The sequence below is a fragment of the Haliaeetus leucocephalus genome, unplaced genomic scaffold, assembly GCF_000737465.1.
Source record: "Haliaeetus leucocephalus isolate CR32 unplaced genomic scaffold, Haliaeetus_leucocephalus-4.0 Scaffold536, whole genome shotgun sequence".
Taxonomy (NCBI): domain Eukaryota; kingdom Metazoa; phylum Chordata; class Aves; order Accipitriformes; family Accipitridae; genus Haliaeetus; species Haliaeetus leucocephalus.
The window spans coordinates 5,504,695-5,521,398 of NW_010972972.1; the positions used below are offsets into that span (position 1 = coordinate 5,504,695).

Consider the following 16,704-nt stretch of genomic DNA (forward strand, 5'->3'; position numbering starts at 1 on the left):
CGAGCCTCTGGGACCACCAGCCTGGAGGCACAGTCCGCCCCAGCATGACTTCTTGGCACGAAGTGGCATTTCAAATCAAGTGTGCAAATGGATCCAATGACACACTTAAGGATTCAGGGAACCCATAAAGGCAGCAATTTTGGAAACATCACCACCCCCACAGAACTCACAGCCTGTTGCCGAATTCGCGACGCCAGGATGGTTTCCAGGGTGATGTTGATGTAAGTGCTGTAGTAGGGATGAGCTGGTGGCAGGTCCTGGAAGTTCAGGATGAGCGATGTGTTGTCCTTGATCACCTCTAGCATATCTGCCAGCTTGCAGACCGACTGGTTTGCAGCTTCCAAGTAGTCAGACCTTGAGAGAGACCCAGCCGTCCAGAAAGGGTCGTTCTGAAAGCAAAGCACATCCCAGTATTACTGCCACAAAGTCCAGACTCCCCCAATACAGGTGAAGACCCTTTTCTATCCCACCCTGGCAACAGCAGGGCACGCTGACAGCTACTCTCGATGACCATCTTGCAGCTTGCTGAAGTGTTTCTCTGTGCCTCAGTTTCCCTACCCAAGGGGAGGTCACAGGTCCTTACTGAAAGCAAGGTGTGCTGGACATGTCACCCCATTTCCAGAGGAAGAGCAGAGCTATAGGGCAGTAATGTAATTTCCCAAGGCAGTAAGCTAAAAATGTACTTTCTCACACTATGTACACAATCACCAAGGATTCTTCAGGATCCCAAAATAAAAAGGGCCAGCTATTACATAACTAAGAGCGATCAGAAAGGAGCTATGGGCTGTTGGAAGAGATGGGCTTCTGACTTGACATTCAGGAATGACTGCTTCAAAGTACAGGCCAAAAAGCAGCCTTCCAGATGCTGTCTTGGCCTTCCTCACCTGGCAAGCAGCAGTTTTCCCTGCACTCCCACAACCACATCTGCAAGCCAAGCAAGTTTCTGCGCAGCTGTAATACACAGACATCCCCGTCATACCTCCAGACCAGCTCAGATCAGAATGGCAGTGAAGCTATCACGGTTTCAGTCTTCCACTGAGCAAGCAGCCAGGGAACTCCAAGCAGGCACACGAAACCAATACCTGAGCTTGCATCACCGCAGCAATGCCTCAGCAAGTCACGTTCAAACTTGCATGACTGTGCCAGAGTGCTGCAGCCCTCCTTCCAGACCACGGCTAATGCTCTCCAAAAAGGTTACGGCTGCTGGCCAGGGAGCAGCTCGGCAAAAAGAAATCCCATTTGCAACCTGCCTGCATGCCAAAGGATGGGTCAAGCTCATGCCACGGCAATTCCTCCCCCCCCAGACTTCGAAGGCTGAATTCCTTGCTTTTTCTTTGTAAAGACAATTGTCACCAAAAGTAAATTAAAGAAAAAGGGACAGCATATAACACACTGTCTTTTCTGTTCTCTTTATAAATCGCATTCCCCCTCCTGGGGGTCTTGAAGTTCTTTGTGGTGTCAACCAGGCACTAAGGCCCCTTCTTCCAGCTGGTAGAAGAGGCACAGGAAGACAACAAGTCTTTTAGACCAAATCTAAGTTTAGTAGAGGACAGAAATAAATATGGTTCATGGACACTTGGTCTAGCTGCACTTCAGACCACTCCACCGAGGAGATGGATCTACACCTCTCCACCTCCAGGAAGGTTTAGGCATGAGCTTTCATCCCATGGCCGTAGCTCCAGGACACCCTCTCCACGGCTGTAACGCACCTTTAGGAACCACTCTCCAGCATTGAGCTTTTCCAGGTCGGTCCAGTTGAACATGGAGGAGTGCTCGTAGGCCCGCTCTGGAAACAATTCCTCCACATTTGTTGTTCTCCTGAGTGTCTTGTCATGCATCAGAAACGGCACTCCATCATAGCTGCAAACAGTCAGAGGCCCCATTACAGGTGAAGGTGCACAACCTTGTGTACATACACAGTACTAGAGAAATGCCTGTTCCCACTCCAGCTTCTCTCATGGCTTCACATCAAAATTATTGTGAAGATTTCGACCAGCTTAACACATCCCCAGCATCCTCAAGACGAGTTGAAATGAGATGCACCCAGAGGAAAAAGTCTCTTCGATACCTGCTAGGTGTTTGCAGTCACTCATACACTGACATAACCCTATCCATCCCTCCCTCCCTCCCTCCTCCCCACTACCCCCTCAAATATGTCCAGAGTGCCAAACTCAGGTAGCTTGGACAAGAACACCCACCCTGAATGCTCATGCTAACCAAAGCTTTATGCAATGTCTGTAGCTCCCAATAACGTCAGAGGTTTTCCATGCCCTGTGTACACAGCCACACACATACACAAACTATTCTCAATTTGTTAATAGCAGATGAGTAAGATTTTCAAAGGCTCTCAGACTATATGAACTTAATGTTCATCGGCTTTTAGCAAAATGCAAGGGCTCCAAGCTACCAAAATTGCTCTGAAATTGCCTTTTCCAATTGCAAATTGGTTTCAGGAAACAGCCATGCTCACATGAGTTAAGTTCATGCATCTTAAAGAAAACCCATCTCTCAGATGAAATGGAGTAGCCAAATGTATGTCCTGTGGTCTTTATGCCACACATATTACAGAACGATGGTTCTGGGAAACCTAAAGAGCTCTTTAAACTTTCTTCCAGCCCAATTTTCTGTGACTGGATCAGTGGTAACACCACACAGGGCAGTGAGGGTTTCTATCAAGGGCAGGGAAACAGTAGTCCACACTCAAAAATCAAGATAAGCCCACCACAGCCACCGTGATTATAATGACATTTTCCAAATCAAGGAGCCCATCTTCATAACAGGAAACTCAGATAAGGTCTGGAAAGGAGATAGGGCTAAAATACAAACCCTGTTTGAATTAGGAGACAACCCAAAGCACTAACCCCCAGAGCCAGAGGGAAAACAAAAACCAGTTTTAGAAGATGGAGCAAACACTGCCTCAGCTTTACTGTTGCCTGCAGAAGTCCCTTATCACAAAGGTCACTGGCATCTCTGCTATTTCTAGCATGCACTGTGCCAACTACTTTCCCCTCAACCCAAAGCAACGCGCTGACACAGCAATACCATGCTGCTGCAATCAAAAGGGTTATTAATAAATACAGTTAAAAGAAAAGAAAAGATGCTAAGCAACTGCAGAATTAAGAGTGTGGAGTGTTTAAGGGAGATAGGAGCTTAAGTCTTAACATTTCATAGCAGAGCATCATCAGATACTGCTAAGCCTTTACCAGAGTGGAAATCCTATGGGGCACTCAATGTTCACTCCCTCCTTTCTAATCCTTCCCTTCACGGAGTCACTCAGCTCTACCCAAGGCTAACCACAATGTATTAGCAGGCACAGGTTTGAAAAAAGAAAATAATTCAGAGACAGAAATCAGAGCTTTAGAAGAGGAGATATGGGAGGAGGTAGAAGATGAGAGAGGAACACACAGCAATACTGTGCTTCTGCTGCTTGAAGCAAAGTTGGCTTTATAATCAGCCCTGGCTTTATAACCAGGGCCACCCAGTTTGGGGTGTGTAATGGGTAGGGAGCAGGATGTGATGGGTCTGAGTCTATGTCCAAGCAGCCCACTCCTGGCTGGTATGTGCCTAGAAGAGCATGGAAACATCCCAGGTGGAGTGGACCCATCCAGCCACAAGCACAAAGAGCATCATTCAAAGGGATAAGGACAGCAATGGGTGTTGTGCCACAAACCCTTCCCCAAAGCTCCTGCCAGCTGTATCAAAAGCTCACTTTTTGGTCACTGGAGTCCTCTTTTTATAGAGACACTTGGGTCTCCTAGAGACGTCCTCAGATAACTGGGCCATCAAGGGCATTAAGCTATGGATGCTTGGAGTGCTCCTCTGGGATGGCTGATGGGTGGCAACACAGAAAGCTCTTGGAGCTTTTCCAGCTCTCCTCCTCCAAAAAGTCCACCTTACTCCTTGGCCAGTGCTAAGGGAGGCAACTGGTTCAGCCACACGAGCCAAGAGTGCATCTGCGAGTCGGGACAGTCAAGTAGTTGTCCCTCCACAACAGTTAATGAACTAATTTTGGAAAGAACAAGAATTGTATCACATACATGCCAATTCATACCCCATCCTTCCACAATGACCTTCCATTCACCACTGGGAAGAAATTCCTTTATTTTTTACATCATTTGTTCTCAAACAATTATACAAAGAAAAGAAAAAAAACACCCCAACAATTAAACTTCAGAAGCCCATCTTCCACCAGGCAAAAAAAAAAAATCTTTCCATCAACAATGACCTCCAATGTGGTCAGGGAAAAAGAAAATATCAGCTTTGAGTCTTTCTTATATTTATAACTGGAACTGAGACAAACTGACAGATCGCCAAGGTAAGGCATTACTGTTCCCTTTGTGCCACTTCTGCCCTCTTGCACATCTATGTAACTCATGCAAAAAACACAGTTCAGAAAGGGAACAAAAATATTAAAGAATGATCACACTCCTGGAACAAAGTGCAGTTCTTGAAATTACCCTCTCTAAATCAGCCTTGTCAATTCAGCTCAACATTTGCCTGCAAGGAACGACTTTTTGACAGCCAGCAGAATCTCCGGGTTCCTCCTTCCCCCAGCACTAGTGACATGCAAGGATGGGGAGCGGGAGAAAGGGCTTATTCCTTGGCTGCTAAGTTCTCATGGCAGTTTTGCACGGCTGTTAAAAACCCTCCTGAAGACTTGCAGCGCAATGCAGTCAGTCTGGGATCTCCACTCTCTCTGCACCTGGAGCATCCCAGCAAAAGTCACATTCAAGCAGTTCCACCTCTTCCCAAGGCCAGCTGACCTCAAGCCAGGCTAGAAACCAGGTGCTGTGTTTCACTGCACTATAGCAAGCTCTAGGATGAACTACAGCCTTCCTGTAAATGAAGATTAGTTTCACCATAAAGGTGTTCAGGTTCCCCCACCTGGACATTTCACCTTTAATCATCATCTCAGTGAAACGATTAGTAGCATCTGTGCATTACAAACGGAGACAGCTAGGAGTTATCGGACACGTTCACCACAAGAGCCCTTCTCAACGGGAAAGAACAGTAACAACCAGACACACATCAGATAGGAAAGACCCACCAGCATGGTTTGGGCTATTCACAGAGAAAGTTTCAGACCAACCAGCCCACCAGCTTACCTCAGTACGACATCAGCTTGGACTCCATACATCTTCTGCTCCACTGCCTTCTGGAAGGACATCAGAGTGTTTTCTGGTGCCAGCTATGGAGGAAGAAAGAGCACTGAGAGATTAGTAGGTAAGTGGAAATGTTTGCGAAGTGGTGTCAGTGAGGTTTAGAGATATTAGGGAGCCAAAACAATCTTGTTTTGCAGATAACGTGCCAGCCAGTTACACTGGCGTAACAGTGTTCTCCAGACAGAATTGCATCTCACTGAAGTCTGAAGATGACCAAGGCATTTGCCTCCACTGATGGTCTTTCACACACAGGACAGAGTTCAATGCAGAGTTATTGTGGCCTGCAATGCCAGAAACCTGGCTAGCTTGAGATTGGGTGCAAAATTAGTGTGCGAGAGATTTGCTTACCCGTGGGGTCTCCCAAACAGTGGCTTGCTGAAGATCCCCAGCAAGTGATTGTTAATGTGATAGTAATTTTCTATTCACAGGTTATATCTAGAGCTACCTAAACCACCTTAACGGTTCTTCATTCTCCTACCTTTCTATGCAAACAGTGATCATGATGCCATTATAGAAAGTCCATAAACCAGGGTATTACCCATACCATGGAGAACAACTAGACCACAGTTTCTGCAGCACACATTTTATTTCCACATCTACTCATTCAATAATCATCCATTACTCAGTCTAAAAATCAGTTGATTTCTGTAATAACAAATGTTCTAGTTAGTTTTAACAACAATGCAAAAAAAAAAAAAATAGCCTTAAGCCTAGAAAATTTATCCCAATGGCCATGACAGATGAGGACTCAAATTTTATTTCGAATTCCTTCCTGTTGAATGAAGCAGATGGTAACAGAATTTGGGTTTGTTTAAAAACAATATAGTGTGAAGACAAATACTTTCTTTTTTTCTACGAAACTAGTACAGTATATATAGCCCCCAAATGTCCATAAACCAACAACAGGCAGACCAAAAAAAAAAAAGGGGGGGGGAAGAGAGACAACTGTTGAGAGAAAACCTGGCAGGTTTTCTGCACTGAAACATGGCCATGTGAAAATAAAGCTATTTTAAAAAAAAAAATAAAATAAAATTTTCTTTTTTCCAATTTTGCTTTCAGGTTTAGAGCACGTGTAACATCCTGTTTTTCCACTCATCTCTGCCACCACCAGGATCAGTAAGTTTCCACCAAGACACAATGAGCGTTCCCAACACGTGATTTTCAAGAATTACTCAGGGGTTGGAAAGAGGAATAATTAAGAACAAAGGCCTAAATGCACCATGCAAGCAAGATACACAATAAATATAAAAACCTGCTCAAGAGTTGAAGGTGTCTCTAAGAATGATTTGTTTTCTTATAAGCTGATCACCTTACACGCTCCGGTCAGCAAAGCTTTGGGGTAAAATAATGAGACCAAATGTCAGCCCGATATCTCTCTGCTGAATTCCTCCGGCTCAAGCCACGCATCAATACTACTTCATTTTTCCGTTTGCTTAACAAAGGCAACACAGAGTCACGTTATCTTCCCAAAAAAGCTCCCAATCAAAGCCTGACTTGTCCAGGCGAAGACAGAGGCAACACCCCCATCGCATCACACCCTCTCACACAGCCCAGCACTGGGTCACACAAGGTCGGGCTCAAAGAGCTTTTTGCAATATATGCACGATGCCCAGAGCTGTCAGCAGGGAGCAGCAGCCACAAAGATCTGAAGATCCCATCCAGACTTCATCTCCTTGGGTTGCTTTCAGCATCTCGGGTTTCCCTTCCCAAGTAGCTCAGGTTTCCTCAGGGTAACACTGCAAGGTGATCCTCTCCCTACAGGGTAACGCTCAATATTTGCTTTCAGAGACTGCAGTAATCGCAAGGAAATAAAGTGGGCAGTCTTCAAACGAGAGACAGCTGACCTAGAGAAACCGAAGGGCAACGAGGACCACCAGCCTGTCAGGTTTGCTGGGTAGACGCAACACGAGTCCCAGCTCAAGATGTGACACCCCATCAAGCAGCAACTGAACCCCCACCCCTATAAAGCAGTCTCGCCGGGGATGTGGACATAAAAGGAACAGAAAAGCAAAGTGTACCGAGTTGAAGATCATCTCTCAGGCTAAGGGAGACTGGAAAGGGCAGGTTGGACTCCCTCCACTAAGCAATCAATGTAAAACCCTTCAACAAGGGTAGGATGACCCTGCTGTTACCCACCTACACAATAAAGAGCTCATATGACATGAATCAGGGCTAACGAAGGCAAACAAGCCTGGCTACAACAGTATTTCACCTCTGTAGAGGTGGACCAGCATGACCAAGGTTTCTCATCTCTTACCCATACACCAATGTCTGTCTGTCCCATCCCCAGCACTCAGACAGTTGCCACTGAGCTCAACCCCACGGACAGATGATCCCAGCCCCAGGAGTGGAATATCCCACTCCTGCCTCATGTCTAGCCCCTACAGAGTTTGCAGACAAAGCTTCACTCTTCAAGAAGGGCAAAACTGAACTGGACCCCACCAGGGCTGCGTGCAGCTGCTCAGATAAGAGGCACATCCACTCCTTTCCCAGGAACTTGACCCCAAATGCAAATTAAATAAACTTACAAAACTCGGGCCAGATCCATGTTAAAAACGCAGCTTTGCAGCTGTGCAGAGGAAACGGCATTTTAAAACTGTTCTAAAAACAGATTGTCACTTAAGGTCCAACCATCCAAACACGCACTTAGGAGCTGTAACATCATCTTCATCACAACACCACTAGAAGTGAAGAGCATCCTCTCGAAGAGCATCACAGATGAATGAACATCTCTGGCTGCTCTGAATCAGCAAACAGCACGGACATCAGCCCAAGTGCTCTCGGTAACGCCGTGCCCCACGATGGCATGTGCTGGGTAGTCTCCATAACGCCCCAACGCTATTACTTGACAGACCGATTCCCTGTAAGTCAGAAGCTTTTGAAAAGTAGATTGTAAGCCTTCCAGGCAAAGATGTCATCTTCTTGTGAGCGCGTGGTGGGTGAACTCCTAACCTGGCCAGAGCCAGTCACCCCGATATAAACAATTGCATGTCCAAATGAGTCCATCATCAATGCAGAAAGCTGTCCTCCCCAGTTTCTAAACCTCTCAGTCGATCCTAACCTTGAGGGGACTCAACAAGCCACTCACACCAATGACATAACCCAGTAAAGGTCAACCAGAAAACCAGGAAAGCGTATTTAACCCTGTCCCCTAAAACCAGATGCTGCCTAATTCCTGGAGGTTCCCCTGGCATCACTTTGGAGGCAGGATCTCTCTTTACCAGGAGTTCATATCCCTTACAATGCGAGTTTTTTGTGAAATGAGAGAATCTGAGTAACAGTTATTTCCATCATCCCAGCCTGTCTCCATCTCCCTCAAAGAAAGAGGGAGCTGAAGCCCCGAAATCAGCATGTTTAGGGCAGAGATGCATCCAAGCATTACAGAAATTACTTGCCAAGATTAATGATGATTTTTTAAAAAAACGTTTTAAAGCAAAACGGCAATAACTAAGTAAATGTATAATCTTTCTGCTTATATTTCTCTCTGTCTCCCTCCAGTTCCTTTGATACAATACATTCAGGCACATTATGTCTAAACCCCAAATCCAGGTTTGCAGTGATCCAGTGCAACTGGACACAACCAATTTCTTAAGAAACCAGTGCTGAAGTGAAGAAGCCCTGGGGCACAAAGCAATGATTTCACTCCAAAACCTCTGTCCTATATAAACCACACCAACATCCACTGAAAGCCACGGACAGACCCTGCGCAGGGTTTCTAGAAGCTATTCCTCCTCTTCACACTTGCTTTGATAGGCTCATCCCCTGCAAAAATCAGGCTACCATTCATTTCTTCCTACTACAGAGATGCAGCAAGTAATTTCTAGAAAACTACCCATGGATGAACTCATTTTGACCATTTTTCTACTCAGAAATCAATCGCAAATGCTTACAAATGGAGTCAAGAGCTTTGGATCTTCCTTAACAAAGATTATGAAAGCGTGCTAGTTAGAGCAGCATAGCCGTGCTGCAATTGGACATCACTACACTGTATTTTCTCCCTAATTAGCCACCTTGACAGGCCTTCAAAAAAAAAAACCCATAAAAATCACTGCATCGTTTGTACATTGAGTGGTGGCTAATGAAGAAGCTTGCACAGAAGAACCAAATTTGTTCCAAAGTGTAACTGCAGCCACTGCACACCTCTGGCATTGTGTGCTGAGCTGCAGTAAAGGATTTGATCTTTGCTTCATCAAGAAGATTTAAGGATATTTTCTCATCCTTTTGGAAACATGAGCATAATTTTTTTTTTCCCCCCCCTCCTTTATCTCTCCTTTCCAGTATCAGTCTCCTCATAAGCCAACAATTGGACTAAAAACACAAGGCATGAGCACCTGTATCCAGCACTTCTGGAAACAGCTCAACTAGACTGAAAGGAAGGGAAAAAGTATAAAGCAAAAAGAGAAAAAAAATAAAGGATTGCCTTGGACAAGAGGATAAACTCATAAGGAAAAAGCCATTAGAAATTTAATAACTAGATACAGGAGATGAGACCTCATTGTTGTTGTACTGCACACACAAAAAGCTGAAGCTCGATTTAATGAAAGACTACCTAAACTTACGTAGATTTATTTCAGTGAACATAAGCCTTTCTCCAGGACTGTCAGAAGATGCTAATTGCGATTGATTGTTACTATCAATCAGACCAGCAGACAGATTAACTGGCCATATTTTTAATAGGTGGGTGTACGTAAGACATACAGCAAGCCAAACATTTCTTGATTTCAGCAGCACGAGCAGTACAAACTAAAGCACTTCAGAGCCCTTAAAAAACAAAGCCATCCTGAATAGGTAGGGGCAAAATTTTGGTTGGTACTCAAGATAAGATGAAGTAAAGGCCCTCAAAACCACCAAGAAAACCCCCAAAGCAATAGAAAGAAATCACCAGTTCTTCATTAGCCGAAAGCTCTCCAGTAAGACACAATCCCACCCAGAGGTCTTCATTACTGCTTCTATCGATAGTTGGCACCACAAGACGACAAAACAGCATCTCTGGGAGAACGCCAACATATACTGGAGGCTTCACCTTCAGGTGTCAAAAAAACCCCACAAACCCAAACTCCACATGCGTAAGGCCATATTTGCTGGAATTTTCTCAGGAACAGCACGACACACTCCCTGTCTAGGCAAAACATTCCCATGCAGTAATCCAACAGCAAATCCTAAGTGCAATTAAACGTTGGCTGCCCACCAAGGTACTTTGTCCCAGCAATGGGTACTTTTCCACTCTGGACTTGTGCAAAGCCAATGAGTCAGCACGGCCAAAAAAATGCTCCTCCCGGCACTGTGCCTGCACTCAGCAAGGAGATGGACATCATCTGCCATGCAGGAAGGAGCTCGATGGCATGAACGCTGCGTGTTCCCGGCACTCGGACAGCTGTTTCGGCACAGCCTCTCTCAGCACTGTTAAGACATGCCAAAACCCAGCTGCATGGGTGGTTTGCCAAAAGCGTTTATTTCAATGCTATTTGTAGCCTCCAGCTCTGAAATCAAGAGCTGTTCTTGCCTCCGACATGCTTGGATGGTTTCCACGGGTTCAGCCTGATTGTTTTTAGACCAACCAGTACCTTTCTGGTCCCAGTAATGGGAGGCGAGTTTCCAGGCTTCAGGAAGGTTTCCGAGGATTCAGGTAGAGCTCTTGCTCAGATAAGTCACTGCTATTATTAATCCTTTGGGTGATTTACCTACAATTTGACATCAAAGATCATCATGATGAGCCTAAATATTTTTATAAGAAATGTACATTTAGGACTAACAACCTAAAAGCAAGTAGGGTTCAACATTATGGACAGCATCTTCTTCAGATTCCAAAAGCAAAGACAACCTGCTTCAACCTGAAGTGAGGAAAGACATTTGGGAGAAGACTTCAAAGTGCAAATGGCAGTAGAAGTTGGTGTCCTACTGGATGAAGTTCCTCATTTCCATCTCAGATTTGGTCCCAGATTTTACCTTCTACCCTTGTTTTGGCTTATTCTCAGCCTAAGTGACTTATTTACCATCACAGGGAGAACACAGACAAGTTTATTGCCATTGAAGGCAAAACGTAACTAGATTTCTGTAAGAATAATAAAAAAGATGGAAGACCAAAGACAACAGATGCCTGCTCATAAAATCATCTGAAGAGTTTAACATATTAACAGGCAAAATTTACAGATAACCCCATCTCATGTTTTGGGGTGTCAGACCATTCCTGTGCCCATCAGAACAAGACCCTTTCAAACCAACAGACATCAAGTGAGGGCTGGAGCCCGCAATTCCCGGCTTATTGCTGCCACAACCCTGATGCTCTCCTGATGGGAATCCAGAAGGACAGAAACAGATCTGGAGGCTGAATAATTAATTTCAAAAAAGCCTTTGAAAAGAGACCGATTGATTAACTAAACGCCTGCTAAGAGAAAGGGTTTTCAGATTGCACCCTGATGGGAATGGACATTTAGCATAGCATAAAGCAGGCGTGACTGGATGACATTTAGGCAAGAGAAGGTAGAAGGAGTCACGCCAAAGAGATTTTCTAGCAGTGAGTTAAAGCTTGTGGGGGAACAGGATGATACCAAAGGGACGTTGCTTGGAGGAGCACTACCACTACAGACAAACAGTCGGCCAGTGTGGAACCAGTAGCTCTCCTGTACTGCAAAAAGCAACATTTCATCTAGGCACAGATGCCAGGGTGGTTTCTGATTATCTCTTGCTACTTAAAATGCAAGGACTTTTTCCCCTCCTCCAGTGTTTCAAGACAAATTATGAGCCATATGGCCCCTGTTCCTCACTTTTTTCCTCCACAGAACAAGGACAGCAGTTGAGTCGCACTCACACAGACACTATGAACGCTGCTCTTAAAAAAAAATCTAAAGGGACGTGAGAAGAGAGACAGGGTGCATGCATGCACAGAGGAAAGCAGGCTCTGGAGAGCAAAGATCCTTGAGGAGCAGGCTGCAAGCACTGATGGATCAGTATCCCTCAGTACTGTATCCCTCAGGAAGCGCACACATCTACAGCTTTCCTGGGAAACTCTCCATTTCACTGCCTTTGGCCCCATATACCATATGCCATGTCCCCAGCAAATCCTTTATTTCGGGACGACAAGCATTTTCAGCCATCCCATGGATCTCCTTTGCTGGCTTTTGTCAGAAGAGCACTCAGTTGTATTTGTGTCTTTCCAGTATAAGAGCGTTGGACCTGCAAATGCAATATTACGGACTCAGTCTTGCCAGACGGGCGAAGCAACCAGCTATCAGGCTCCATCAGAGAGCGCGTTTGTCTGCACAGCAAATCACATTTGTCTTGCTTCAGGAGATCTGAAGGCAAATATTGCATCGCTTTTTATCATCTCCAGTCCCACTAGATCTAGTTTCACCTCAGGTCCCAAACTCCCAGGCTCTGCAGACTTTTGATCTTGACATTGCCCAAGGGAGGATGTCTGGGTCCTGCAGCTCAGTCTCCAGACTCCTCTCTGGGTTATTTCCTCCTCCCCAGCTCCACTTGGCCACTTCTCCAAATTCAATCTACTTACAGTTGGGCTCAACAGCAAAAGCAAGAAGCCCTGTGAAACAAGACCCTATAAGCAGAAACGCCTTCTGGCAAGGCTTTAAAATCATTAGTTTCCCAAGCAGATACGACTTAGTACAACCTGAGGACTTGCACTGTAAGCGGAGCTCTTCAGAGTCAAGGTGACATTTGATACAGTGAAAAGCTGGGCATAGATGGAAGTACAGAAGGGAGTTTTGACACCTCTCTCTAGTCCTCATCTTTCTTACCCCATCTCAGCTTTGTCGTTCAAGGGCACAGTCGGAGGACACACTACACGTACAGCAAAGGCAAAGCAGTCGGATAAACCTCCTGCCAGCTCATCGTGGGACATGTAGACTATTGCTTGGAGGTTGGAACAAGGCTTGCTAGTCTCTGATCTTGCTTCTTTTGGGCTTCAGAGCAAATCATCTGCTGCTAACAGACAACCAGCTCTGTGTACCAGGGAATGGTGAAGGGGAAGGCTGCACCCTGCTGAACAACGCCTGGGCCACCGTTCCACACACAGCACTGAGCCTCCTCCACCGCTGCTCTTGATCAACTTTTGCATCCCTCTGCACCCAAACATGCAACCAGCACCTTCTCAGGTAGGTTTATTCCATACTGCAAGGAGCATTTGCTGGCTCCAAGGAAGACCATGAAGCAAAGCAAAGGGCCAAGTCTCTGCTGGGAGTCTTGCTCCAGATAAGGTTTATGTAAACTATCTGGAAGATAGAAAGAATTTGTCTGCTGTTTAGTTTCTTTAGAAGGCTATGGGGGGCACGCAAGCCTGGAAACCCCACAGGAGGAAAATCTCTTAACAGGTTTTGTGATTTGCTGCCATGCAGAAAGCATGCAGAGCGCAGGTTCTCACTTGGCTTCTTCTGGCCTTCACGGTTGGTACAAACTCAGCAGGACAGGAAAAAGCATTTATCGTGCCCAGAACTTCATTCCACCACCCACAGAGGCAATATAGCTAAAAGAGTGACTCAAATTAAGCTGGTATTTCAAGATATTGCTTAAAGAAAGAAATCATTAAAAATAAGGAGAACTAAAAAATACTTCTGTGTCCTGACAGGTGTTTTTCTCACCTAGCAAACTCCCCTAGTGCACACTGTTGGACTCAGAGAGGAGCTCAAGCATGCTCCAGCCTGCCAAATCGGTTCTGACAGCCTATACAAATATATTTTTCTGCTTTGAATGTCAGCAAAAAAGTTAGTTGCATGCCTTAAAAAAAAAAAAGACACGAAAAAAAACCCAAAAACCCATTCACAAGGCCAGTGCCTACACTGCAGTACGCTATCTTGTCTGAAGTCAATCAACCACCAGAGAGAGATGGAGGTACAACTATGCAACAGACCTATGTGCAAAAGCACCCAAACTAGAGATGCAGGCCAGTATGTCCAGATACCACAGGACAGCGTTATCCAAGCCAACATACTCCATCTTTAGCCTGGACATGCCCAGAAACCTTGGAGAAGAAAGGACTATATGATTATGCTTTCAAGATCTACCCAGAGGCAGGTGACAGGAATGTTTCATCACCTCACCCAGTCTCATGATGATCTGCAACGCAAGAGTACCGTGCAGTCATGCAGGGTCAGCACAGCTTGTTTGTTTGTTTGTTTTTCCAGCCTGCCACATACTCAAGGCATCTTGCTGTGAGCTGAGTTTAACCACTGCTGGTGAGGTCCTGCAAAGGGCACGAAGACTGAGCCTCAAGCTCTACAAAAATCAAAAAAATATCACAAACTACTGCTGCTGCAGCGCAAGGGCCAAGCCTGGAGAGCAAAAAACAGCAGAAACAACAGCCAGAAAAATGGAATGGCACAAACCACCCTGAGCAAGGCAGGGATTGCCCTTTTGTTTGCAAGGCGTCTATAACATCTGGGGTGTGACTTGACTCTGGGTTCATGTACTGATTTATGACCACGGTAATTCTAGCCAGCAGGGGTGCCTCAAAGCTACCTTTGCCTTATGTATTCTCTGGAGAGCAGCCTGGAGACCATCAGGTCCGGTATCATCCTTTACACAGGCAGAAAAGTCAGACAACGCAGTACTAACGATGTGAGACTACTCACCATTGGTGCTCCACGGTGACCTATAATGGCTGGCTTTGGTCCCAGAGCCTTCTTCTCCATTATGCAAGGGGACGAGATGGTGAGGGGGACGAGGTAAAGTGCAACTACAACTGCAAGGTATGCAGTGAACATCAGCATCTGAGAAGCTGAGGTGGAAAGAGAGAGAAAGAGCTAGTGAAAATGTTGGTCCTGACCTCCTCGCACCACAGGAGTGAAGTCAAGACACCTTCATCTTCCTCCAGAGGAGAGACTGGTCTACAGCCGTTGTCCCTAGTACAACAGTAGAGCTCTGTGTTTAGGGAAAAACATTCTAGTTTAAAAAAAAAATCTCTGAGCTAATCAAGTCCTGAGGGAGGTTTTCACTTCATTTTGTATTGGGGAAACAAAAAGTTAAGTGAATTGCTTAAAGTCCCAGCAACGTAGCCCAAAACACTGCTGGTTTCCAGCCCTTTGGGGGCAGACAGCACCAAATTTTGCCCTGCCTGACAGCAGAAATAGATCACCAGTTAAACATATCTACAAGTCAGTCACAGCACCTTGTCGGTGCATTTAACATCACTTGGGTTTACATCACTTGCGTTTACATTGGTGGTTCACCAACATCACCCATTTCAGCCAGGGTAATACCACTTTAACTGCTTCTGCATTAGGATTTGTACCAGCCAGAACTGAGCTCATTTGCGATGCTTTACTGCTTAAATTGGACATGTTTAAATAAATCCTTGGGTTGTGATGGTGCTGCACTCCCCGGGGTCTCTGCAAGCAGCAATATTACAGGACTGACAAATGCAGCAAAGAGGGTGCTGGCTGCAGCGCTTGGGGCCAGATGAGCAGTCCTGCCTCCCCCACCATGCCTCAGCCGCCCGCCGCCGACTACCAGTGACTTCTCACAAAGTCCAAAGTATCTGGGAATCTTTCGAAGGTGCTGACAGCACAACAGAAGCACCCCTTGTACCCAGCAGACATGTATTCCTTGTAAAGAACAACAGGCACCTTTGAACTCCTGAGCTATTTGGAGTCACTTGAAACCACAGATATTAAAGCAAAAGACTTCTTTTTTAATTATTATTATTTATTTTGCAAACTCATTAAGGCTTTGGAACTCAAGGGAGAACCTCAAAAAAAACCCCCTTTAAAACAAATATTTGCAACGGACACAAGATGGAGAAGGCAAGTTTTTTTAGGGGAAGGACAGAACAACCCAGCTCTGGTCCTGACCGCAACTGATCTGGTTTCACGCATAAATAAGCTGCTTTTTGCTTCCAGCATCTAATAGCCTCATTCAAACATGTTCCCAACAAGCCAGAAAGTAACACTAGTAACTTTGCCAGCTAATTTTTCATCCTCTCTGGAAGAGATGTCAATCACCCACAGAGCACTCAAGGAACTGAATGGCATCTTGCTAAGTGAGCTCACGCTGTGTCCTGAACCATAAAAGTATGGAGTTGTGCCTTACCAGCATCAAAACCTCCAGATGGACCCAGGACGTGATCCGGACCCAATTCTTGCTCACCCCAGGAACACCACACACCAACCAGGCTTTGAAAAATCAGCCTAATTGTCAGCAAAGTCTCAGGCTGTGCAAAGAATCTGGTCCCTTCCTTCCTGGTGCCGCAGTTTAGGGATTAAACAGCTCGGGTTCAGACTAAAGGCAAGCAGCGTGAGATATGCAGGGGCTTCCAAATATTTTATCACTGGACTGCACCCACAAGGAAAGGATGCCCCAGCATGGGTCACACCATGTTAAAATGGAGCTGAAATCCCCACCCAGCCACGCATATGTAGGAACTGAGACCACGCATAAAAACCTGAAATGAAATACGCGCATGGAATACAAGCAAAATACATACTGTTCAATTTGAGGTTAGATGGTCTGTATGGAAGCAGCTCTCCTGGTGACCACCCAAGCTAAGCAAGCAGGACAGATAAATCTCCCACTTTCTACAACACGACACTGCCAA

General features: G+C 45.5%; 1 protein-coding gene across 1 annotated transcript in view; it reads right to left on the reverse strand.

The window, feature by feature from the left end:
* The window catches only part of GDPD5 (glycerophosphodiester phosphodiesterase domain containing 5), a 104,976-nt gene that overhangs the window by 16,564 nt on the left and 71,708 nt on the right, over positions 1-16,704 (reverse strand). The window contains exons 7-10 of the mRNA XM_010576628.1: positions 14,744-14,889; positions 5,106-5,188; positions 1,710-1,860; positions 171-389 (exon numbers count right to left, since the gene is read on the reverse strand). Coding sequence (XP_010574930.1) covers positions 171-389; positions 1,710-1,860; positions 5,106-5,188; positions 14,744-14,889 — 599 coding nt within the window. The remainder of the gene's footprint in view (positions 1-170; positions 390-1,709; positions 1,861-5,105; positions 5,189-14,743; positions 14,890-16,704) is intronic.